Source organism: Orbicella faveolata, unplaced genomic scaffold (assembly GCF_042242905.1).
Source record: "Orbicella faveolata isolate gen_17 unplaced genomic scaffold, um_ofav_v1 contig_34, whole genome shotgun sequence".
Taxonomy (NCBI): domain Eukaryota; kingdom Metazoa; phylum Cnidaria; class Anthozoa; order Scleractinia; family Merulinidae; genus Orbicella; species Orbicella faveolata.
In genome coordinates, this window is record NW_028301563.1 from 717,585 (window position 1) to 744,029 (window position 26,445).

At 38.6% G+C, this 26,445-nt stretch overlaps 2 protein-coding genes across 9 annotated transcripts in view; one reads left to right on the forward strand and one right to left on the reverse strand.

Moving 5' to 3' along the window:
* The window catches only part of LOC110043793 (uncharacterized), a 198,503-nt gene that overhangs the window by 85,247 nt on the left and 86,811 nt on the right, over positions 1-26,445 (reverse strand). For 5 of the 6 annotated variants that reach the window (XM_089272057.1, XM_089272055.1, XM_089272054.1 and 2 more), the window contains exon 1: positions 2,024-2,168. The exons of the other annotated variant lie outside the window; for it this stretch is intronic. The gene's annotated coding sequence lies outside the window, so the exon portion shown is untranslated. Of the gene's footprint in view, positions 1-2,023; positions 2,169-26,445 lie in introns of those variants that run through there. 6 annotated transcript variants of the gene reach the window in all.
* On the forward strand, positions 15,965-23,056 carry LOC149104208 (replication factor C subunit 1-like). Of its 3 annotated transcripts, none has more exons than XM_089271088.1 (7): positions 15,965-16,137; positions 19,340-19,451; positions 20,146-20,340; positions 21,394-21,714; positions 21,977-22,156; positions 22,393-22,589; positions 22,911-23,056. In XM_089271088.1, the coding sequence occupies exons 3-7, from the start codon at positions 20,242-20,244 to the stop codon at positions 22,918-22,920; spliced, it is 807 nt and encodes a 268-aa protein (XP_089127214.1). In that variant the 5' UTR covers positions 15,965-16,137; positions 19,340-19,451; positions 20,146-20,241; the 3' UTR covers positions 22,921-23,056. The 3 variants fall into 3 exon arrangements, with proteins under 3 accessions (XP_089127214.1, XP_089127212.1, XP_089127213.1); XM_089271086.1 differs by having other exon boundaries at positions 19,350-19,451; XM_089271087.1 differs by lacking the exon at positions 15,965-16,137 and adding an exon at positions 18,450-18,802.

Consider the following 26,445-nt stretch of genomic DNA (forward strand, 5'->3'; position numbering starts at 1 on the left):
GTATTTTAAGTGTTCGTAAAAAGTGCAGAAATAATTAAGTTCTATTGCTTAGTGCACAAGATGCTATTCACCAGGGAATTAAAACTAACTCTGTACGTGTAAAGCAAGTCAATTCATGCAGAAGTATTTGTTTAATTTTGCCTAACACTCTTTATGTAAATTTAATTTTACACCTGTATTCCTTAGTTTCAATACCTTGACAATGGTGTCATGAAGACTCCAAAAAGTCGGGCCTTTTTCAGTTTTTGCTTGTTCGTGCAAGTCAACAGTTCAAATTTGAATAACTTAAAATAGTTCAAGAAAATCAATGAACCAGTTTCTTACCTTTTCGCGTTTAAAATCAAATAAGGACTTCCATGATTTCAGATCCTCTGGTCTACGTCGATTGAGTTTCTCCCCAGGTTTCTTGGGAGTTGACCTGCCTGCTTTCACTGACCTCTTCATCTCAGATGGCTTCTACTACGCAAACCATGAGGAGTAGATCCGAGTAGACCCCATTAATTTAAAAGACGAAGGGTTTAACTCTTTCCACATCCACAAAAAACAGTTCAAAATGATCAGAATAATGATTTTGATGTGATTAAAAAGGTGTGAAAATTGAAAATACAACAGCATGGAGGCCGATCCGCTAGCGTCCACTCTGAGTGTTTATAGAAAGTGTAAGCAAATCAGGAGCAGAAAATCAAATCAGCGCCTACATAACTATCTTCGATTTCCGATTTTTCAATATAATGACAAGACATTGCCAAAATGGATATTTTCTGAGACGTCTCTGTTTTGAAATCAGGCAAATACACTCTTAATGCTCTCAAATTGTTTAAATGGAGCTCATCAACTGGCAAGCTCTTGCGACGCACAGCACCGTCTTGGTCATCCTTATCGTTAACCTGTAGTGCTGGCATTTTCTGTGTGTGTTGTGCTTGCAAGTCACTGGTATTAGCTAGCGATATCGATATCATAGATTCCTAAAGTAATGGCCTCGTTTCTTTCGGATTTAGTAATCAAGTAAGCAAGTAAGATCCTGTATTTAACTCATTTGCGCCTCATCAAAAAGGTCACATAAATTACTCATTAATATCTCAGAAAATATTTCCAAGAGAATAATCTACTATGTCTCATTAAAAAGAGCATAAAAATAATTTCTAGTACAAAGAATTTTCCTTTGTGGAAGCTAGTAGAATCTTTTAAACAATTTGAATTAATTAAATTTCGTAAAAAAAAAAAGGAAAAAATTGTTGGAAAAGCAAACAAAAAACTGCATTTGAACTCCTCAAATTTGATGTAGAAATAAATTGTTTTCCTTAATTTATCAGCAAACACATCCTGAAGACAGCGGAGAAAGCCATCGAAACTGAAATCTAGTAGGATTATTTTTGGGGGGCGTAAACAAAAGCGTCGCGTTTCCGTTGCTATGGCAACAGTCAGTAGGATATTTACTCGGGTCCTTACAAAAAGTGTGTTTATTCAACGAAACGAAGCTTTCTTCCAAAGTTGCTAAGCTTTACGAGCCCAAAAACGATTCAAGACACATAATTCAAGAATCAGTCGAGATTCCAAACGGAGAAACGGCGATCCGAAGCGAATTTAGTCGCGTTTCAACAACAGTTACATCCATAGGAGACCACCATGGATTTAAAAACTTCATTATCTTTCTACAGTTATTGACAAAATTTCTTTCAACCAATCAGCAATAATTTACACTAAAGATTTAACAAATTATAAATATTTTTAGGAATTCTAATTTAACTTGTAATCATATTTTAGAATTTTACACGTTTTTGTAATTATTAGGTTTATTAGGTTTCTTACTTTTTATTTTGTAACTCTTAATTAACCGCAGGTCCACATCAGCTTATGCTACCTATATACCGACCTGCGTAAACAAATAAATGATGTATGTGTGTATGTATGTACATGCGTGGAATTGCAAAAGACGGAGGTCACGTAGGTTCGTTTACCTTACATTTTCGCTTCTGATTTCGAGCTCATCGTTAAGAAAAACATTCTTATTTACTTTAAATACCTTCAGGATTATTTTGTGCCTCCAAAATCTTCAGGATCTTTGCAAATCGTTGAAATCATAGACATCGCTCACAAGTTCAAGAAAAGGCGACCATTTTGACTTGAAATGGTGTGATCTCGCAATGTCGTCATTTAGGCCACATTGAAGCATCCCACGTGTAACTGGCCAGTTTTCTCATCACGTTGGAGCACAAGCACGCGCGAAGCCGCGGGCGCGAATTCGAGCGGCGAAGCCGCGAGACGAGAAAGCTGAATTTTTTTGTTTAGGATAGATCGTTACTGGTTTTGTTGTACCGTTTTGTGGTCGAGGACTAGACAATTTTAATATTGTCTAAACTGTTTATAAGTTGAGTTTTCCACTTGACCGCAGGACACCTACCTGTCTAAGTGCATTTTAACTTCATCATTTCTGAAATGTTTGGACCTTCTCGAAAAGAACAATTAGACCGTTTCAATTGATTCTAAATTGTTTGCAACGTTTGTATTTTTGGCGGTGACGGCGGCCCGTAGTTAAAGGTGAGCCTGCTCGCAGGCTAAAGTTTTATGTCCCAACATCTCAGGGGAAACGAAAATAACCCGATTTTTTTAGAAAAAAATTTAGTCATCACCCTTCAAGTGTTCAAATATAAAGAGCGTGACGCGACGGGAATGATATTTAAACACAATGAGATCGAAGCAAATAGGTGTACGGAGAACCAATTACTACCAAGAATTTTGTTATAGGTACGATTAAGGCATTAATGGTGGAGTTGATGAGGTGTAGAGGGTACTTAAAAAAACACAGACTTCAAGCGCTCACACTCATCGGAAAAACATATCCAAGACGAGGATAAATGGTACGCACGATCAAACATAGTTTTTAATAAGCTTGGTTTGTACCGGTTATCGACACCACTCTCGTAACGAAGAAGTAAATCGGAATTTAACGTAAACCCTAGTTGCTCTCGTTTATCTATTTCTTGATAATGGTGTCAAGTTTCGATCCGTCTGTTGTTAGTCAAATTGGTCGGTTTTTGGTCCGTCTATTGTTGGTCAATTAAATTAAGTCGGTCTGTTAGAAGTCCTTCTGTCGGTTTCGTTTCCGTCGTGGATAAGTCGTTTGTAAGGCGCCGGTAGTTGTTGACATCTGTCAAGAGGCGTTTGTTCTAGGCCCGGGGGGGGGGGGGCACTGCCATATATGGACTATATAGGTATGTGACGGGTATGGTTTTCAAGCAGTTTACTCTAGGATAGGGTATATAAATCAGAGCGTTTGGGTCTAGAATAGGGTATCGTTTTTCACAAAACTGACTGGTTGGTTGAAGAATTCATCTAGAGTAAGGAAACCAGAAATTGCCAATCAAAAATATGAAAAAATTAAATCGGCAAGTTTAAATTTACGCAAATCAGCCTCAACAGTATCAATAAATGGGGGGATTTGGAGAGTTTACTCTAGTATAGGTTAGCAATATTCAGCTGAACTAGCTCTGGTATGGGCTAAGGGTTCCAGGGTCACAGCGGCACATCCCCACGGGGTTCTAGGTTAATGTACTAACTTTCCACAGTCATTCCACAAGGGACCCGGTGTCTGACATTTGCAGACTGCAGACTACAGACCGCAGACCGCAGACTGCAGACGGCAGACTACAGACTGCAGACTCCATACAGTGGAACTCAGACCGTAGATTACAAGACGTTGACTGAGGACCGCTGGCCGCAAATCTTGAAGACCACAGAGCTTAATCCGACACAAATCCTTGTCGTATTGAAATTGACTCTTTGGTAACGTATCCACGGTGAATGCTGATAGACCACAGACAGTAATATAGTACCAGACATCCATATCGAAGTGAACGCGTGTCTTCCATTATTATGTCCATTTCATTTTTTGTCGAGTGAAAAAGATGCTACTGTAAGCTAAACGGCTCATGATCATTCCTCAGTATGCCTTCCTTGGTCATCTTCGAGTAAACTTGAGAGTTACACTCTCACCACATACTCACATCGTCTTCCAAAGAGTCATATAAATTTCAATACGACAAGGATTTATGTCGGATTAAGTTCTGCGGTCTTCAAGATTTGCGACCAGCGGTCCTAAGTCAACGTGTTGTAATCTACCGTCTGAGGTCTACTGTATACAGTCTGTAATCTGTAGTCTGCAGTCTGCAAATGACAGACACCGTTTTACGACCACCTAATGGTTGGCCATAACAGCACGTCATCTTCTGTGTGTAAACATTACGATAAAGACTACGCGGGTACGGTCCCTGAGGACCTCCTTAGTTGCTTCAAAGTGGTGAAAAAATGCAGGAATAAACTTGACTGTTTTATTAACGAATGCTGTACATCAAACAATTGACACCACGCTCATGGACACGAGTGTGTTATTGGGTCTCAATTTAACTGGCACAAAGAGCATAATTTACCAATGTTTAAGCCAAGAAATCCTGGGCGTCAAGTGCGTTTCCTTTTCATCAGCAGCTCGGTAGCTAGGGAGGAGTACATGCTGTTGCTGTTGCAAGAAGCTAATGTTCCGTTGGTTGCAAGCAAACGTAATAAAATTATAATAGAGGTCTATGAAGACCTCCGCGGTAAATACTGTTTCTTATGATAAACAAAGTGTTCTGGGCCTGGGATAGCGAGATATCAGAATCTCTCCCCACAATATTCATCTGCTAAGCTTTAGAATTTAGAAGAGTTTGGTCGATCGTCATCACAACCTTCGTGCAATGTTTGCTAATCTGCAAATCGAACTTTCAACGATCTCAGCTCAGGATTGGACTATTTCATCAGCAAATTCACAAAATATTGTACAGTCCTAATATGTTTCTGTAAAGCATTACAACACTTGCTTTCCTTGAAAAGCTCAAACCGTCGGTTATATCCTGCTCACTTTAGTTAATAGGTTTTGTGTAAACAGCTTCTCTAATATCTGCGGTTAAGTTACAAAACCTCGGTTAGCAGTACCCGTGGTAAACCTCTCTCGTGAAAATATTGCAAGAACTTTGATGCCCTGTTCTATTTGCATTGAAAATGGAATAGATCACTCACCCATTTGCGTAGAAAACTGTCTACTTCGGGATTCATGATGACTGAAGTCTCTGTCCTCTCGTCTTGCTGCGGAAGAAATGAAACTAGTGACAGCCTGTCGCGAGACTATTCGTAAAGGCGAACTGGCTGGGGAGTTTTACTTCACTGTAACTGGCTGAGAGCAGAGGTGATGGAATGTTTACTATGGGCTGATATTAACGGTCTCGCTTCGTAGAAATATTTAAGCTTGGTATGAACAGGTTAACTCTATTGGCACGTTGTGCATGGCAGTATTTTAGGGGTTGCATGTGAAAAGTTTGTTCATTGTGTGGAAAGAAAAACTGGTATAGAAAACTGAAGAAAACTGACGTAGCCGATCACGAGACTATTCGAAAAGGCAAACTGGCTGGGGAGTGTTACTTCACTGTAATTGACTAGGAGCAGAGGTCATGGAATGTTTACCATAGGCTGTTAATTAACGTCGTTGTTTCGTAGAAATATTCAAGTTTTGTATGAACAGGTTAACCGTATTGACATATTGTACATGGCAGTATTTTAGGGGTTGCATGTGAAAAACGTGTTCATTGTGTAGGGACAAGGACAAAACGTACAAAACGTACTATGTACAAAGAACTAAAACAACATCGACGTCTCTGGAAAAACTTTTTTTATCTTCAGTACCAAGTCTGCAATTTAAGTATCTCGTTCTCGTATTTGTTTGGATTTGCATACTTACTTCAATCAAAAATACGTGTACTGCTTAGTTTAAAATCGTGTTATTTAAGCAATAGCGTGTTTCTGTCGAGGAACTATCGGCTGATAGTTGCCCCCGCGGAAATTTGATGTTCCGTTAAAACAAATATTTGCCTGAGAAGCGAAGCTTTGAGGGCAAATGTGATAGTTTTAAGAACACCAAATTCCGAGAGGCGACTATCAGACCGATACTTCCGAGACAAAAACTCTCTATTGTCTTTATTGTTCACCACTAAACGTTCTTCCGGTATTTTGAAATTCGTAAGAAAGAACATATCAGGAATGTCAAAACACGTGCTAATGGATCAAACATTGCGAAACATGCGCGTACATTCGACCGTTGCATAGATTTTGATAATTCTACTGTCATCGACAAAGGCTCTTTTCGCATAAGAAAAACTTTGGAGGCTTGGCACACCTGCTACCAAGCATGATGACAATAATTCTGAGCCGATTGCAAACCAGTATGGTATTCTTTTTAAACAATAGTCCCTAATTCACACAGTTTTTCTACGCTTTTGTTCTTCTTATTGTTTTTATCTCGCCTTTTCTTGCATAGATTTTATTATTTTGCATTCCATTTTTAATCCGTCGAAGGCTGTAGATTGACAACTGAAAGCCCATGTTCTTTTTTGAAATCTTTTAGCCAGCAAACGTTTTTATCGTAATTTCAATTAATTCATGTTGTCGAATTACTCTAATGAAGTCATTGAGACAAGAAACTGCTCTTAATTTGTCAGGCAAAGCATTCCAGAACTTAGCTGCTGTATAAGTAAAGGAATTCAAGCCATAAGTGGAAGTGCAAGGTTTAGGAGGGAACGTTTAGGAAGGGTGAGGATATCAGTTCCTCTCATAAAATAGTCTACCGAAAATACTCGGATGGATAGTACCCGTCCGTGAAAATTTTTCTGTAAACAAGCGGACTTATTAAAAATAAACAATTGAATTTGTATTGAGTGGGTTTATGTCTGTTTTCTTTTTCAAATTTTACATTTGGTTTTCAAGACTTTCATCTAAAAGAGTTGAAAACGATTTAATATGATTTTTGAACTGGCGCGCGGAAGAAAATTTGGTGGAGTCAGGAGCCATAATCGGGGACGGAGACCATTCTCGTCCCCAGAGCCTCCGTTTCTTTTGGTCACGTGGTTGGAGAAACGGCATTTTAAGACGAGTAGCACTGGGGACGAGAATGGGACGGCTCTTGGTGGAGCACCTGGAAACCAGCGAACAGCTAAGTGTGTACTTTTCCATGTTAAAAATAAAGTATGTCTATGGTGAACAATGAAGACAAAAGAGTGTTTATGTCTCGGAACTAGCGGTCTGATAGTTGCCCTTTGGAAATTCGATGTTCTTAAAACTAGCATATTTGTCCTGGAAGCTTCGCTTCTCGGGCAAACATTTTTTTTAAGAACATCAAATTTCTGAGGGGGCAATTATCAGCCAATAGTTCCTCGGCAGAAACACTCTATTGTTTAGATATTGTGCAATGTCCCAGCCAATCAGATTACAGCATTTGCATTGGTATACTGGTAGAATTCTACTAAAACTCGATAAAAACAAGGAGAACATGTTTTCTATTTCTTTTAGAAAATTTCGCGACGAAAAAAGAAAACAACCTGTTTCCTTTGATCATCAAAACGTAAAGTTCTCTTTACTCGCGCCATCGTTACTTTCACAGCTCGTGCAAGTTCTGCTTCTATCGAGACTAGTATAAATTTACTATAGCGCTCTATCACAAATGCACTTCTCTGATTGGCTACGCTACTCACTTTCTATTCTGTTGTCACCGGGTTGGGCTGCGCGAGAGGAGTCAGAGGTAATCTTACGCAAAATTGGTTCGTTCGCGTTCGTTCGTACAAGTTGGGTCAGGTACGCGTCATCCAGGGCGCGCTTTCGCTCTTCTCCTTCTCCCTCACATGTTTTTTGACAAATCTTTACAAAATCCTTCCCCAGCTCCCAGTTGTTATCGCTGAATCTCACCTAAACGCTTCAGGCCTTAATTTCGACATTTTGTTTCCATGCGAAGATCAGGCGATATCGGACACGTAAAAAAAAACTGTGAACCGTGGAGGGGTTTCAAAGAATTGTCTTGTCAATAAATAAAAAAGCATGTGTGAGAGAGGGAGGGGAGTGCGAGCGTTGGATGACGCGCGTTTGGGATTAGCTAACGGTACGATCACGTTGCGAAAAGCGATTTGAGAAAAAAAAACTTTGCAAAAGAAGCTAAAATTATCTGACTGTCTGAAAATTATTCCAAAACAAGCTCGGCCAAGTTGTAAAAAAAAATCGTACGAATTCGTTTTGGCTAATAGAGCTGTGAAATTTAGAGACCGGGCGAATATTTGTATTGCGTTCCAAATGTGGCTCACTTGTCTCCTTTTTCAATACAGCCCAAAATTATTGTCAGTAAAATACTGTAAATAAAACCCCTATTGACCAGTTACCTCTATTAAACGGCCGCGGCCACCATTTGGTCGTTCCGATAAGGGTTTCTTTGTTGTCTTTACCCTTATTAAGCGGCCACCCAAAATTTTAAAACTTTGTTTTGGACAGGGCTACGGTAGATAAGAGTCTGAAGGTGACGAGAGATAATTCGAACACACGTCTATCACGATTAACTCCATGTTCACTAAGAAATTTATAACCCGATAGTGAAAAAATATTCAAGGTACACCAACCTCTATTAAGCGACCAAACCCTATTAGACAGCCAAGTCCACCGTATTATATGTAAACCAAAAATAATTGCACAGCGCGAAAAGACCTAGGTACGAGTTTAGCGTCACAGTCCGCGGACCCCCACAACGAACCGGGTCCGCGGACTACCCTACGGACCGGTCCATGGACTACCCCTACGGACCCCCTCTACGGACCACTCTAAAATAGTGTAGAAATAATAAATAAAGATCGTTTTGGCAAATAAATAAAGACTTCGCTCCCCTCCCCACCCCCCTCCTTCCACCTTTTTGCTCCTTCCCATTTTTCGCGGGGCCCGAATGCGAAAAACTCCTTCGCGCAGCCCACGTTCGCCTCGTACGGAGGGAGCGTCTCGTTAAGTTAGGTACATGGGAATGACAAAGAGACACTTCACGTCACGTAACATAACAAAAGATTAACCGCTGACTACTTTTACGCGCGTTTCAAAGATGGCGCGAAATCTGCGAAACTGATGCAGAAGAACGCATTGAAATGGTTCGTTTATCGTTAATTTTCTCGGTCAGTCCCAGAGGAAAAACTTGAAAACCAGGGGCTTCAAAATCGAGGACAAGCGCGGGAAAGACTCAAGTGCGAGAGATCCTGGACAGGGCCGAGCGAAAAGCAAGGTAAGAATTTTTGAATGGATTCTAAACTACTACGAGTAAGAGTATAATTACGTTTTGATATGTAGAGTAAGCGTAAGTATCTTTTTCTTCTCACTTGGAAATTAATTGGAAAGGACATTTTTGCATACACGCAGATGCCCAGTTAAAAGAATTTGGGAAGAAAGAAAACAAACAAGCAAACAAACAAACGTACAGAAACAACAAAACAACAACAAACCCCCTCAGATCAAAATTATGGAGTCCTTACTCCTCTCCGGACTTCCAAGACTTTTACACCCAACATCCCCCCACCTCCTTCCCAGCCCTGCTCTTGTCTACATGTCTATCTCTGCCAAGATGTTGTTTCGGAAAGTATGTGCACCTCTCCCTGCCATCTGATGCCCGATTTAGGACGCGTGCACTGAGCAAACTATTTTGTGACGCATCACACATCACACAAGTAGGTCACGTGATTCACATATCATCTCATCTCTATCATCTTGTCATCGGACGTCTGTTCAAACGCTTGACTAAGCGCACTGTTCTCTAAAATTTTCTTGTCAAAATCTTTGTGATGCCTTGTGATGCCTTGTTATGCCTTGTGATGCCTTGTGATGCCTTGTGATGCCCTGTGATGTCCTGTGATGAGTTGTGATTTCCTGTAAAACAATCTTGACACTTTGTGAATACCTTCCTGGGGGCTGTACGTTCCAATATCATTCTCGACCCCAGTCCTTTGGTGCAGTTACAAGGTTAGATAAGGGCAAGCGCATACATGGAAAGATCTACACACGGTGTTGCGAATTAGGTCTCTATAGAATTGTGATATGTGATGTGATCACAAACTTTATGTGGTAATGACAATCTTCCTAAATCGTGCACGGTATACTCCCTGCTGGTCTGAGAAGGGTTGTTGGGTTGACCTCCTTTGCCTACTCAGGAGATAACTGTTGACTGTAAAACTGGGCATTTGAGACCAACCCCTGCTCTCTCTGAATTTCTTTTGACTCTATGGGATACGTAGGTATGGATCAGAGGGAGTTTATGAAAACCACAAAGGGCAATTGAATGCCACTGACCAAATGGTTAAAGAGAAAATACTACACAATGGCTGTGCACCTGTGTGTTATAATTCTCAGTACATTTTTTTGCTGTCTTGCACAAAACAACAAGTGAAATAACCAAAATTCTATGTTGTCTGGAGGACGTGAGCCACAACGGCTAATTTTTTTAAATTTCTATTTAAAATTAAACACTCTGTTCTATCTTAAGTTTCATTTTTTCAATTTGAAAGCAAGAAACAATCTAACTAACTTTAGAGTATCGCACGATTTGCTGACCTGCCATATGTTAATTCATTTTTAAGTTGACATTGTCCTAGGTGTCCCTGCTGTGGCTACTTAAATTTCCTCAGTCCAAAGAAATCACATACTGTATAAATATTTTACACGGAATTTAAACTACATGTATCCATAGAAAAGCAATTTTGCTATTTTATTGGGGTAGGGTTTATCAAGCAGCGAAGATGATGAGATTACAAGGAAACAAAAGCCCAAAGAAAGCCAGAATGAGAAGGCAAGAAAATACATGTAATAGTTTAGTATAGTTGAATGCTGATTAATTTTGTCAAATCCATGATTTTCTTAAAAACCATTTGATCACTTGAACCAAAAGCTGTTTCCTTCCTTTAGTCAATACTGCAATATCTTATTCGTAAAGTAATACTCAACAAATCTTGTCAAGCATTTTCTAATTTCCTGGGACATTTAGTGTAATTTGTCAAAGATCAACATGCCCATTTCATGGTGTGTACAGTGTGCATCAATTTACCAACCTTGACAGTCACTTGCAAAGTTTTCCTGAATTGTTCAATACATGAACTGCAGTTTATCAATTCATTACGCAGTGATCTCATGACTATCAAGTCTGTGTTGTTAATAGATATTTTTTCCTATCAGATTCTGATGAAGATCCTCTTCCACCTAAAGTAAGGTACTATGCAAGTTTACACAACAAATTTTTACATCAGTGTCTTTCTATGCACATGTTACTTGCTTTGTACATGTACAGTTTTTGGAGAGGATATTGTATAGGACATGTCTATCTTTCCTGTATGCATACTCTGTTTAGCTTAAGATTATTACAGGATTGATACACTGTAGCTTGATTAGGGTCAGCTGCAGTAACTGGTTCGCACACAATATTTAGGTTAAAGTTAACAGGGGTACATTCTGCATCGTAATCTGCTAAACAGACCTACAGTTCATATTCCCACAAGTGTCAATCAAGTTTATTTCCAAAGGACATTATACACAGTCACTCACTCAAAGGCAAAGAAATTTGCTTTTTCTTTATTTTTTAATTTGAAGTGCAATTTTATTTACAGGACAAACACTTACACTACTTACAATACTAATATTACACTTATATTTACATTTACACTGTACTTGCTACTTACACTTCTTATACTTACACTATTTATACATACACTACTTACAATGCAATATGCAATCACCTAATTAAATAACTAAATTACAGTTGGCTTACTTACAATTTTTTATTAAATTTTTACGATGCATTGCTTACAATGTAACATACATTACACACATTGACAACAACAAATTACACACACACATTACGTTTTTACAATACTACTTTCCATGTTATTAGCACTATTCATCAGTTTCCACTGCACTACAACTTTTTACGTATATATAAAGCTTATGTTACACGGTGCTATTAGGAATCAAAGATTTAACATTATTCTAAGTTGTTGATATATTTTCTTTATTTAAGATTATAAGTGAACTTTTTGTTATTTGATTTCATAACTTGAGATTCTAATTGGTATACATACATGTAGTGTAAGGCACGATTTTACAATACACTCTAAAGGATGAGTGAGTGCTATTTTTTCGGCATTCGTAGAATTTTTTTTTAACTATAATTAAAATGTGATAGAGCAACAAGAAATCTTCTTCTCTATTCCAAATCCCAAAGAGTTTACCAATATTAGAAAGTCCGTCTAAAACTATATTTACATGTACATTCCTGCACCAACAAGTAAAGTCCAGCCAAAAATCATTAGTGAATGGACATGTGATCAGTAAATGCTCTAGGGACTCGCTCTCTGCACCAGAGAATGTACATAATAGTGAAGTTATCAAACCAATTTTGTGTAGAAAAGCATTCGTTGTTAAGTATCTATTGAGAATTGTTTACATTTAACCACAGACCACTAGTTTGGAACAAAAAGTTTATTGTCAGACTAAAAACTAAGATACAAGAGCTGATGACAATATAACTCCAACACCTTAAGGGTGGGAGGGAATTAGGGTAACGAAATTAGCTTGACCGCGATTACAAGAGATTATGATTGATTACATGTTACTTGTACGAAGATAATACAATGCTTATGACATCATAACATTTAACAATTAACCATCCTCACGAGGTGACGATTGACACAATTTTATACTGAAACTCCCTCGATTTTGTTGTGTATTGGAAAGTCAAGAGACTTTGTAACATTACAGCTCTCAGTCATCTCCACTAATAATTTAGTAGCTGCAGGCCTGGAAAAAAGTGCTGTCTGCTTGTCCAGGACAAGTAGATTTTCTTGCTGGGCAAGTATCTTTTCACTCTCACTTGCCTGATGGGCAAAGGATCAGGCAACTTGGCTTTCAACTAAATAAAATAAAAGAAAATAACATAAAAGTAAATGGGACAAGCAAAATTCAAAGCTGCTTGTCCTTTGGACCAGTTTTTTTTAAGCCCTGAGCCAGTCATAATTCAGTGAAACCAATTGTCCTGATTTACCTGCAACAGAATTATTGATTTATTACCTACGGTAAACCATTACAAGTACATATTAAAAGATTACTAGATCATTTGATGCGATTCTTGGAGACCTCTGACATTCAACTAACATTCCATCTCCATGAACAGTTTTTTCACCTTAGTCCTGGTATTTTTTGTTCATGAATTTGTGTTATTTCCTGTTGTAGAAAAGCCACAGTGAAAAAAGGAGAAAGTTCAAAATCAAGCAAGACCAGAAAGCCAATCACTATTGAGGACTCTGGTAAAAGCATCATTTTGTGTTCATTGTGTTGAACCATACTATTTGCAAATAAAAATTTAATGTAATTAAAAGTAATGCAGGGCAGAGTTACATGTAGATTGCATTGCAAATTCATGCCTTCAAATAAAGCATCCCAGTTCCAGTATTTTGATCATAAATATAATATTATAATCTGCTAGTCCTCAAAATCTTAACACAGCTTTATTGCACTCGATTTAACCTCACAATGTAGCAACGTTAATCAAATAATAATATTATGTGATCACATTTTTGTTTGGAGCTTGCGCACACTTCACACACATATAAGCTGTGCACAATTTGTTTAAGCTTAGGCTATATTTGCCTGTTGCCAAAATGGTGCATTAATTAATGTACATTATGCTTAATTAATTTTATTCTTTGCATGTGCAACTTATTCTCAAGCTGTTCTGTCTTGGAGAACATAGTTAAATTGGGGAGCAGTGCAATCAAATCCGTATACCAAAATATTTTTGTGTGGGATTCCCCACACTTTGTCAACGTCTGTGATATTTACTTATTTATTTATCTGTCCATGAGAGCAAAGTGTTTGTCACGTGGTTTCTACTTGGCGGTTCCACTAGCAAAAGGTTGAGTGTTTTTGTGCAGTGGCCATTAGATGTGTAATTACTCTTACCGGGTGTTGTTTTTTGGCAAATTTTGACTTGTTTTTGAGGTTCGGAGGGAGTCTTAAGCCTTAGGTCTTAGTGTTTTTCAGACACCTGCTGCCGTATTTATTTTTGACGTGCCATTTATTATAAGGTGGGTAAACATTTGCTTTTCCTATGTGTGTGAAATTCTTGGATGAATAAGGAACAATCAATCAATCATACAGCAATCATACAAAGTTCCAGTTCTCAGACAGAACTTTCTGCAATTACATATTTAAATTATGTCACATTGAAATTCCTTCAATCAGTTGAAAATCCCGATACAACAGTTTCTGTAGAAAATGAATTCTAGTAAACATTGTGCATGTCGCGACGCCCAGTCTGCAACTGTTGGAATAAAATTTACACTTGATTGATTTCATTACTTTCAACTCCCGTCTATTGCTAAAATCAGCATATTTATATCAACAACCAAAGTTTTACGGACTGATATAACATAATGACAAAGCCCAGTATTTTCCTGTGTATTTGTGGTTAGCAAGTTGAGGTCTCCTCAACTGATAAACGATGATTTCTTGATATGTTGCATGATGGTGTAGTTTCCGTAGACTCACAAGTTTAAAAGGACAAAATATTTGCATTTGCCTTCAAACTCCATGCTAAACATTTTCACATTTACTAGTCATGTTTTAGCACAAAAGCTTATTTCTAAAAGTATAATTTACATACAGTTTTCTCAGCTGGAAGCACAAATATTAGCTGACATTTGAAATCGGAGTTGATTTATCGTAAACAAACTCTGTGCAACCAGCGACCGATTCTAATATTTCCGCTGAGGAATAAAAGTAAACATTTCTATTGCTGTTCCTTGGTTCAGGCTAACTCTTTTGGTTTTAGAATACTTTTCCAAACAATTTCGACTGGATACAGACTGAATTTTTCATGAAGAGGGGGGGATCGTCTGCGTAAGGGCTACAGTTAACTGAACTACTTGTCTTCACTGGAACTAATCAACAAATCCCAGGACAAATGTTGCCAATGAAATAAAGCTGTTCCCACAGTAAACATACCCTAGCCAACGCGATTCAAAAGTTGTGTTTGGGAACATTAATTGTCTCAGTTATGTAGCAGGTCATCTGGCATCCCGACGAAACATGCCACGTTATTGTTGATTGCACAGTCGAGAATCACAACCAAAAACTAAACCGTCTTGTGTGCACTTGCTTTTTGATGATGTCATTTGTTTTCGCTCCTGCTGTGAAAAACAAGCCCAACCTGCAAAATGTGTTTACTTCAATGACTCTTTCAATGAAGACCCCCTTGACTTTTGCCTGTTGCTTTTTTTTTTTGTTTTTTGCTGGGTTTAACCGTTTTAGTATACGTTGTGAATCAACAGTTACATGGGATTTTGCCAAGGTAACAAAAATGGCACACGGAGGAAAACCATTTTTCCTTTTCAGTTACATATTAATGACAAACAGGGAAACGTGATTTGCTCGTAATACCTTGGACATCAAAACACCAGTGCAACTGACCACATGAAATGTCAAGGGCACTGCATGTGATCTTTTTTATGTATCCATAGGTATTAACCGCGGAAAATTTACCTCCGGAAATATTGGTCATACTCACTAAATGCAGTTTGCCGTGGTAAAAGGGTCACTTACCACAGTAAAGAGTTCCGTGTAACTGAACCCTGATGAGGTGAATTTCCTGGAAACTAAAGTCCAAACATGTTTCTCCTGTAACCGTTTTTTCATCTGCAGCTTGGGATCTTATAACCAGGACTCTACGGTATCTTTACTTGACGTTCATGACTACAACACAACAAAATGTATAAATATTCACTGTAAAGCTACGTTTTCTCTGATTTATCCATAGCGCATCAACTTTTGTCTGACTGAAATCCCACACAAGTTTGCATTGCGGACCTATTTTTAATTAGTGGTAACACATTGATCACTTTATTCTGGTATTAATTTTGTTCTTCAAGTTTCATCTTGATTCCTCCAATTCTCTAATATATTATTTAATAATCCAGATTGCTGCATGTTTTAATACTTTGTAAATTTATTGCCAAAATGTTAAAGGTAGCAACTCTCTAAAAATAGCCAAGGCTGCTAAATCCCCTCCCCCCCCCCCCCAAAAAAAGAGGTCGTTTGTCTTTTCTCTTGGATTTACTAACATGTCTTGTACAGGTCTGTATTAATGGTGGTTAAAAGTGTAAAGTGTATCTGTTGGTATTCTGCAGAACAGGAGGAAGTTGTACCTCAGAAGCTAAAGAAATCTGCCAAGCAAATGGAAACAAAAACAAGCAAGGAGGCTGTGCATGTTAAGGAGAGGTACAGTGTGATTAGTTTTCTTTTGAACAGTTCCTGAGGGTTCTCTTTCAATATTGCTAGTACTTTCCTTGAGAATTTTATGTTACATGTAGTTAGTAGAAGCAAATTTGCGTAAAATTGTGTGATGATAAGAACATTTTTTTCTTGGAATCTTAAATATATACATGAAGAAGCTAGTCATAAAAGGGGATAAGTGACGATTTTGGTTGCTTTTCTTTTTTGTTTGCTCCAAATTAGCTGAATTTTTGCATGTGGTCTTCAATGTAATAGAAAAACGTGTCCCTGTATTTTTTCCGCTGGTTTTTGCTTCGTTTTATAAAGACGGCGCTATGAAAACCGAGTGGTTTTTTGCATACGCAATGTCCCGAAAACGAAGCAAAGTTTAGCGGAAAAACTACGGGACATTGCTAAACATACCTAAACAAAACTGCATGCGAAATTTGGAGCGCTTTCGACAAAGTTCACTTTTGATTAAAATAGCTAACGCCCTCATCCCGCCGAGGCTGCAAATAAACGAAGTTGGGCCTTTGTTATGATAAACAGAGCCGATCCTTTATTATAATAGCCAAGCCAAGCCTTTGTTATAAGTCGAAGTCTCGCCTCGGTTTATCATAACAAAGGCTCGGCCTGCCGCGACCGCAAGGACTTTGATTTCACTTAGAAAGCAGCAAAATGTCAATTTGTGTAAAATGGGGTTGACAGGCCTGCATGACTCTCAAGCGCGTGTTTTAGCCTTTTATAGTTTGGCTCTCACAAGTATATCTTTGAGCGAACGCCCTCTTTTGTATGAAATGAGGGGCGGATCCTTGTAGATTTCGCTCAGTAATGGTTGTTGTTCTATTAAATGCCATTTTTTCATTAGGATTTGTTTTAGGTTTGGCACTGATGGTTGATATTGTGTGACAAAAGGCAAGATTCGTTTGTTTTCTCTCTGTTTTGGTTGGAGGGCTAGTTTCCTCTCTTCAAAGTTCACTTCAGAGAGGGTTGCTTGAATAAGATTCTCTGGGTAACCTCTCTCAATAAGGTGTGACTTGAAGGTTTTGATTTTCTCTTCAAATATTTTCTTAGAAGAGTTCGTTCTGAGAAGTCTTAAGGCCTCTCCTTTGATGAAACCTTTTTTAACTCCCGGTGGGTGGGATGAAGTAAAGTGTATATATTGGAACGTTTCAGTAGGCTTGAAGTGGGTCTAAATAGGTTAAAATGTTGATTTCACGTTAACGCTTGACGGCAAGGATGTTCGTTTCACTTAGAAACCAGCAAAATGTCAATTTCATGCAACGCATAAGCTCAATGATGTTGATTTCAGGTCTAAATAGGTTAAAATGTTGATTTCATGTCAACGCTTGACGGCAAGGATGTTGGTTTCACTTAGAAACCAGCAAAATGTCAATTTCACGCAACCCATAAGCTCAATGATGTTGATTTCAGGTCTAAATAGGTTAAAATGTTGATTTCACGTTAACACTTGACGGCAAGGATGTTGGTTTCACTTAGAAACCAGCAAAATGTCAATTTCACGCAGCGCATAAGCTCAATGATGTTGATTCTAGGTCTGAATAGGTCAAAATGTTGATTTCACGTTAATGCTTGACGGCGAGGATGTTAATTTCACTTAGAAAACAGCAAAATGGTAATTTCACTCAGCGTATAAGCTCAATGATGTTGATTTCAAGTCTAAATAGGTTAAAATGTTGATTTGACACTAACGCGTGACGGCAAGGATGTTGGTTTCACTTAGAAAACAGCAAAATGGTAGGAGCCCATGATGGGCTCCTGAAAATGGTAATTTCACACAACGTGTAAGCTCAAAAATGTTGATTTCAGGTCAAAAAAGGTGTAAATAAAAATAAAATAAAACAAATAAACATTTCAATAAGCACTTTTCCAAATATGGCAACGTCTTAAATGGCTAAAAAAGCACGAGATAAATCATAGTTTTCGACAAACGCGATCGTAGCTTTATGTCACGTACCGCCATAACTTCCAAGTTCAAAATGCGCTGGTACCTCTTATGCCTGATGAGGATAACAACTTTGGTGGCTGTTTAGTGTTGGATTTAAGAATTTGATGACTCCACGTGAAAACGCTCTATAAATAGGGCTGACAGATTAACAGATTAACCCTTCTGCGCAACGTACGGGTCTCCATACATCTGCATGTCCCCTGATCCCAGAAGCTCAAAACACTACAAATCATGCCGATTTGAAATAAAATCAATGCAAACTGGATCACAGATCTGTTACAATCGATCGCCACTTGCTGGCCATTATTATGTTTAAATCTAGTTACCAGTTCGAGAAACGCCCGCAGAATGTAAGCGCAATGCATGCCGGGAAGGGTCTTTACACCTCTTGCGCAGGAAAACATGGCGGTCGATACAAGACAAATTTTATCACTCTAAAACCAGTCCTCGTTTTCCAAACTTTGACGCTAGCAACGCTTGGCAAATGGGCCACAACTCACCAGAGGGTATTTTTCTTGGGCAAGAACTGCTCTTGGACTTTGCTACCTGGCTCGATCTGACTTCGAACGTCGATAACACGATTACAGTATATCAGCTGCCTTCGAAGTTTCAGAACACATTTTGATTCTTTAAAATGTGCTGATGACTTACGGGTTTATCGAAGCTTTATGATGCCTCTCAACCACCAGGCAGGCATACAAGGTACTTTAAAACAATGCTTAAGATATTAGTTGACAGAGCTCTAATGTGGCACATCTCTTTTTTGTTTGATGGCATTTCATTTGACGCTCGATCGATTCACGTGTTGTGTTCACGTTACAATAGCCGATGTAAACAATCTGTGCCCAGATTTCTGCTCTATATGCTGTGGGATTTGGTTTTGACTTCATACACTATAAACAGTCTGCCTGTTTGCTGTTCAACAAATAAACTCCTAAAGACATGGCTAGGAAAAGCCAAGTTTTTTGCCTACGTTTTAACTCGAAAACAAAGCAAAAACCAGTGACAAAAATACAGAACCACGTTTTTGTATTACATTGAAGACCACATGCAAATCGTCACTTATCCCCTTTTATGACTAGCTTCTTCACATGTATGTCGTAGGTCAATTTGGTCTTTACAGTGTACTTGTAGGTCAATTTGTTTCAAACTAGGTTAGTTTGAACTCAAACTAGTTTAGTTTGGTAATGTCTGTGTGAATGTTTTCTTAAGTTCTGAATATTTTTTTTCCCTATCTAGCCCTGTAAAGCGTAAAGAAACTCCACAGAAACTGACGTCTGCTCTGGACTTCTCTGGTTCAACTCCTGCTGAAAGAGAATCATGAAAAGTTTGTGCTACAAAGAGGAAAGAGGTTTGTAAACTGCTACTCTGCAAGTAGAGTCCACTTTGATTGTCCTGATATTGAAAGCAACTGTATTCAGAGGGTGGTAAGTTGACTAGCATTCAGGGGCATTAACATTTCAACAGATGTACATATTGCTCAGGTGTAAAGGGAAAATTTACTCTTAACTGGTTATGTACTTCTTGTACCTTAATGGCAATAAAATTCAATCTGAATTAATGAGTTATGTAGCTATATAATTATATTAAGCTAATTTAAAAATGTCTGTGAGTGGCAAAAAATATAATTATATAAGATACTAAATCTTACTAAAACTACAGTGAATACATGTAGTACCTAGTTATACATGTAGTTCTCACATGCACACTGAATTCAGTTTGTCTGCCACACAACAATGCAACAGCACTTAATTGAGTTCACTACAAAATTAGCACTAAAATTGAGTAAGCTACAGATGGCACTGACATTTTTTTGTTAAATCCTGATAAATACTGTGACTCAACGAAAGAAGTCCAGACATGTAGGTAAGAGCTAAGATGTGGCTACCATGAGCAATGTTTTGAAGCTGACAGTATGTTGATTGTCACCTGTTTATCTTTTGAAAAGTCAAAAGTCAATGGCCATGAACATGTACATGTGGTGTCTTATCAGTCATCTGGAAAGGAACATACATGTATAAGATTATTTCTTTCTCTCCTCATAGAAATCTGATGAGCCAGAAGAAAATGGTAGAACACTTGCAAATGAAGATGATGAGTCACCACATGGAAAAGAGAAGAGATGGAAGGAGAATGAAAATATGAATGGTAGAGCAATAAAACAGCCATCCAAGAAAAGAAAAGAAGACTCATCTACCCCACAACTTGAAGAAAAAAAACCATCTCCTGAAAAGAAGAAGGTCTGTGAATTTGTTCATCAACTGTACATCTAATTGTTGTTTGAACAATATAAATTCTTGTAGCAGGTGCAGAAGTTGACTAGGCAGTGCACTGGACTTTAAATAATGTAATTTTTGGATAAATTAATCATTAGAAGTCAGAGACTTGGAGACTGACTGTTGTTGCTGCAATATCCATTTGGTCAAGACAACTTATTCTCAGGTTATCTTTCGCTGGTTTGTGATGTTAGGCTCTTTGAACATGGCTGTACTGTAGTTTTGGTAAGATTAATTTTTAGATATTAACTTGTTGACCTTAGTTAAAAGTCTACTTAGTTGCATGTTTATAACCATCTGATTGTTGTATAGTTATTTTCAGATGTCTTGTTGTTTTAAGGACGTTCGCGCCCAAAATGTTCCCATGTACAGATTTTTTTTGAACGTGCCACACAGAAAGTTAATGATCTACTTTTGCCAAAAAGGCAAACAAAAAAAATGGGGGGTCACCAATTTCATTTTGGAGAGAACATGCCCGGAAGAACACCCTAAATCTGAAAAAATCGCGCTTTGTTAGCAAATAAGGTCACAGTGTCTGTAAGCCCAAAAATATTGCAATTAGTTCATTGAAGTGAAATTTTCTCTGCCAAATTTTAAGCGGACCTATTAAGTGAATTTAGTCAACTGGTGAGGTTCATTAAAGAACAAGTGTGCATTTAGCAACCATAGTTTCACGTGCCTTGACGCAAGATGGCAGGATTCGATGTCCCGTGGACAGAAATCTTGAAATTTTTTAACTTCCCACATTGATTTTTTGTTCATTTTTGGACAATGTGGAGATAATTGTAAATAAAATCTGTTTCTGGAAAGAAAAGTAGGGGTCACCGAACATCCAGGATCGTTAAATCCATTGCAAAGCTATACATGTAGCAATGGCCATCTGCCCTATCATTGTTCATTTCTTTACTTAACGCGCGCGCTCATGCATGATGTGGCGTGTGAATTTGCGTGCGCAGTAAGGATGCGCAGAAACAATTAGCACGAACGTCCTTAATTAGCATACTTTACCCTTCACAGACATCGGAGAGTGTTCCCAAGACCACACCCGCTAGTCGGCTTGTAGCTAAAGCAACCGCAACTGTAGCATCAAAAACAACTACTGCTTTCCCTGAGACTCCAGTTAGAGACACTAAGAGGAGTCCAAAGAAAACTGTTACTCCAAAGAAATCTGAGGACAAAGGAGTCGTAAAGGAATCTTCAAATGAGAAAACTCCAAAGACACCTAAATCTGATGAACCAGATGAAGTTCCTACATCTTTGGAGAAGAAAAAATCAATTTATCGCAGTTTCATGGCAAGGGATGGTCCCAGAGCTCTTGGCTCGAAACCACTCCCTGAGGTGAGTATCAATCATGTTCAAATGTAGCAAGGATGATTATTCATTGAGTAAGTCAGGCAAGTTGTCTACATTAAAAACAGTTACTTGAATGTGTGTTTTGCAAGTACCAACAACTGTAGGTAGAACTCAATGTATGCATACACATATCTTAATTAGAGATGAATTTACAGTAGAGCTACACCAAATCCTAGTCATTTTTGTTTTTGTTTTTTTTTCACTAATTAATGGTCAAAATTGATGACTTATTTGGCTGCATTTATAGGGAGAAGAAAACTACCTAGAGGGACTGACATTTGTTATTACTGGAGTGCTGGAAAGTATTGAGAGAGATGACGCTGCGGATTTGATTCAGAGGTACGGTGGCAAGGTGACTCAGTCGGTGAGCAAGAAAACAAGTTATATTGTGGTGGGACGGGACGCTGGTGAGAGCAAACTTTTTAGGGTAAGGGACAGACCAGGGATATTTTACATTTTATTGTACCTACATGTACTGTATGTAGTCAGATAGTCCTATGCCAAAAAAAAAACAAACAAAACATTTACATTGACCCAAAAGCAAAAACAAAACAGTTCTTAATAATATAAAGTATCACCCTATTGAAACTAACTGCTTGTGATAGATGGTGGAGAGAGATTATATTTTGTTAAATTGTTTGTTTGTTTGTTTGTTGTTTTAAGGCTAAGCAGTGTGGGACAACACAGCTAGCTGAGGATGGGCTCTTTGAACTAGTCAGGACAAAACCAGGGAAGAAGATAACCTATGAAACCCCCAGCAAGGAAAAGAAGTCAAAGAAGAAAGAAAAAACTGAAGAAGCTGGAAAATTGAGTCTAGGAAAGGAACAGCTCGAAAGGAATTATCTCAGCTGCATTAAAAGGTATGTTGTGATGCTCCAGAAAATATCTATACTCCTCCCACTGAGATTTTTAGATTTGACTGATGCCCTAATTGGATTCTCCCAGGAAATTCTAGTTTTGCTGTACACTTTCCTTTGAAAAAAATAATTGGCTTTTGAGAGCCCCCCCCCCCCCCCCCCTTGGAATTTCCAATGGACCACATACATGTATTGCATTTGCATGGATCTTCACATCCTACTGTCTGTCAACATACTTATTTTTGACCAACGAAATGTCCTGGTAACTAAGTACATACACAATGTAGGCCGTTCAACTTCTCATTGATGTCTTTAACTGTTTAGGAGGGCCTAGTTTGTTGTGGGATGACAAATATCGCCCTCGCTCAGTGAAGCAGATTATTTGCCAGCAAGGTGACAAGAGTAACATGCGAAAGCTGATGAACTGGCTGACAAACTGGGAGAAGAACAGAACGAAAGCACCAACTAAATGTAAGTAGAACTGCAAACAGTGCAGTGAAATTAAAAATACTGTGTACATAATCAGCCGCTTTTTAAACTTACATGTATTTCTCAGAATGTTAGTGGTATGCATGTAATAACATCGTGAGTAACTTCCAGGACAACATCAATTATTGATGTTGTCCTGGAAATTAGTCAATTGATTAAAATTGTAGATAACCTACAGTTTAATCACGTTATGTACTCTTGAGGTAAAGTACATTTATTGAGCAGTTCAACTGCACATGTATGCCTAACTAATGGTCGCTGTGGTTTCATGTCCTTAATGACAAGCTGCAGATCAGATTGCATTATATATTTTTGTACATGTGGTAGAAAATAGACTTGGCTTTGAGAAGACATGCAGTTTGTTAATGCCAATTTCTGATGCAAACTTTGCCATGGCAATGTGATTAAGTATTGATAACAAACTTGTGCATCGACAATGTTGTTGATGATGATGATGATGATCACGAATTGTTTGGTGACAATACAACATAAGTTACAGTTCAAGTGATCGATATAAATTAAGATAAATATTACAATGTAATCTGATGGATTGTGATTCTTCTTTGCTGCGCAGCTTCATTTTTCAAGAAAGATCAAGATGGTTCATCTCAGAGCAGTTCTCCTCTCTGGCTCCCTGGGGTTGGGAAAACAGCAACTGCAACACTTGTGTGCGAGGAGCTTGGCTTCAGCTACATTGAAATGAATGCTAGTGACACAAGAAACAAGACGACACTGGAAGAACACATATCAGTCACTAAGCAATAAAACCATGGATGGTTTTCTACCTGGAAATAGTGCATAATTTATTCAATTATTTTTATTGTATAGTCGACAGGGCAAGCATGAACAAAAATGAATGAAGTTAATCCATCTACTGTTCCTACCTACATGTACTTAGTTACATATTCGGGGGTTTCATCAAGTAAATGTTTTTAGCAGGAAGACAATTTGTTTTCACAGGCAGGCAACAATACATTTTGAACTGAACTTCTTAAGAGAAAATCTTTCCTCTAGATGGTCAAACATCGAACATTGTGTAAACAAAAGCACACTTCTGCTTTATGTGCGACGAGTTGTGAGAGAAACACGTCAAATCGGCGTTTAGACCTGCCTTTTACAGCAAATAAGGTTAAACATTTCGAAATTATCAGCCCTGTGTCTATTTCAACTTAATATAGGTCAAGTCATGTGGCGCATGCTAAAATATATGTCTAACCCGTAAATTGAAATTTGACGACGGATGGTCAAATACTTGCATTTTTAACGTGCTCTCCCGTCGCTCACAATCATTTGCCCAAAGAAATTTTTACAGGAATCTGTAGACCATCCTTTTGCGATTCAACCACCAGAAGCTTAATCCATTTGAAGGTTTCGCACATGGTGAAAATCAATTATTCTCACGAAGTACTTTTAAGTGAATGAAATACATGTCTTCGAAATTTAATTATTTTGCACCCAAAAAACCCGCAACATTCCTTAAAATCAACCCAGTACACATAAAAACATTGCACAAAAATATTTGAGAGTTTTAAAAGACGGACGAATGATGTGGTGTGCATGCGAGGCTCTCAAACTTGTTTAATAAAATGGTGCGTCAGTCTGCTGGCAGCCGGTTTTTTCTCTAAGGGTCACTTAAACGAGTGTTTAATCATAGCGAACGCAAAAGGGCGGTATGTGGCCGAGTAGGGAAGAGGGCGGGACGAGGGCGTGCGTGCCGCGCCCATGTCTCGTCCCATTCCCCTTTAGGCTAAAACGTCTCGCCTCACAACCCCTGCTGAATTTCGAGAGAAAAACAGACTGACAGCAGTCTAGTGCGTCAAATTTCAACGGAATTTGGTTATTTGCATATTTCTTTGAAATAAAAGGATATTTTGCCAAAACAACTACCCAGCAGCTTTTGTTATGCCCTGGCCGATCTACCATAAAAATATGAGCGAAATCGAATTTTCGACCCTTGCCGAGTTATTTTCCATATCTATGGACAGGGACTCTTAAGTTGCTATCGGTTACGCAATGTAATAGGTTTCGCCACACTCGCATTGCCCCTGTAGAAGGTTATTAGGCTTAAAACTGTCATGCAAGGGTTAACTCCACTCCAACCCTATGGAGGAGGAGGCACGATGGCCAAAGGGTTGGTGCAATAGACCCCCATTGTTGATCATTGCATTGTGCTAGTAGTATATGGTGAGTCTGACAAATAATGTTTTGAATCATATTCATTCTTTTTCCTGTTTTAAACTTCCCAAGCTTAACTTCCCTCACAAGTATCGGGAAGTTAAGCTTGGGAGGTTTAAAACAGGAAAAAGAATGAATATGATTCAAAACATTATTTGTCTGACTCACCATATACTACTTACAACAACGGGGAAGGGGAAGGATACCAATTAGAAACAAACGACCCCGCTGTTATACCGCTCGAACCTAAGCGATGCTTCGAGCAACAAACAAGTGTGCGTGGTTGATGCGTAGCCGGAAAGAAAGCTGCGGAAAGAGTTGTGTCGGCGCTTATTGCAGGCAGCACAACTATCAACTCAAGAAAGGAATGAAAATGCCAGCTCCGTGTAGAGGCTGCGGAGTCAGGCTTTTGTGTGATTACCGTCAATGCATTCCATGCGGCGGGAGCGCGCTAAAACAGCGGCTTATCCGCAAGCGCAAAAAAGCAAAGAAAACTTTTGAACTTGTTTTGCTAGAGCTGATGTCAACCCAATTGGAGAAATGAAACCTCTTGTTATATCACAAGTCACTATGTCTTCCATTAACCAAAGGTTTGAAGAAAGACTGGAAGAAGAACTTGCAAAAATCGATCCAGCAACGTTGCAGTATTTAGATCAATTACTTTCAGAAAACGAGCCAGCCGTTAGAAAGATTGTTCAGAACGTGCTGGAAGAACCTATTTCTCAAGAAACGCAGAAGCGTTTGCAAAAACCTTTACTTCCAAAACCTTACCAACCAAGACCCCCTCCACGGCAAAGAAAGGTGAGAAAAACGCAAGGGCTTCTGAGGGAGTACGACCCCTTCCCTGCACAGAAAATCCGAACAGTGACAGACTACCAGAATGAGATTCTGGACCTGTTCGATGATGCAACTCATGAGGGGGAAGAGAGTAAAGGCCGGCGTTATATTCGATGGCGCTTCATCAAAGGTCTGGAAAAAATCTCAAACCAAAATTTATGGCGAAGCTATGTGAAAAAGTAAGCACGTCGTTTTATCGGAGGCATGTTTTCTCGTATCAGTTGCGCAACATTGAGGATGGAACGGTGATTGTGTACTACACAAACCAGCAGGGCTCACCTTGGTTTAACAAACTGGAAGATGCAGAAAAATGGCTTAGCCGCCAGGAAAAAATGCGTCTTGAGCTTGAAAGCGTTGA

Bases quoted from the DNA above. Each gene is read 5' to 3' on its own strand.
- LOC149104208 (XM_089271088.1), top strand. From the start codon at position 20,242: ATGAATGGTAGAGCAATAAAACAGCCATCCAAGAAAAGAAAAGAAGAC. The intron at 20,341-21,393 runs GTCTGTGAATTT...TACCCTTCACAG, and splicing joins CATCTCCTGAAAAGAAGAAG to ACATCGGAGAGTGTTCCCAA. The intron at 22,157-22,392 runs GTAAGGGACAGA...TGTTGTTTTAAG, and splicing joins GTGAGAGCAAACTTTTTAGG to GCTAAGCAGTGTGGGACAAC.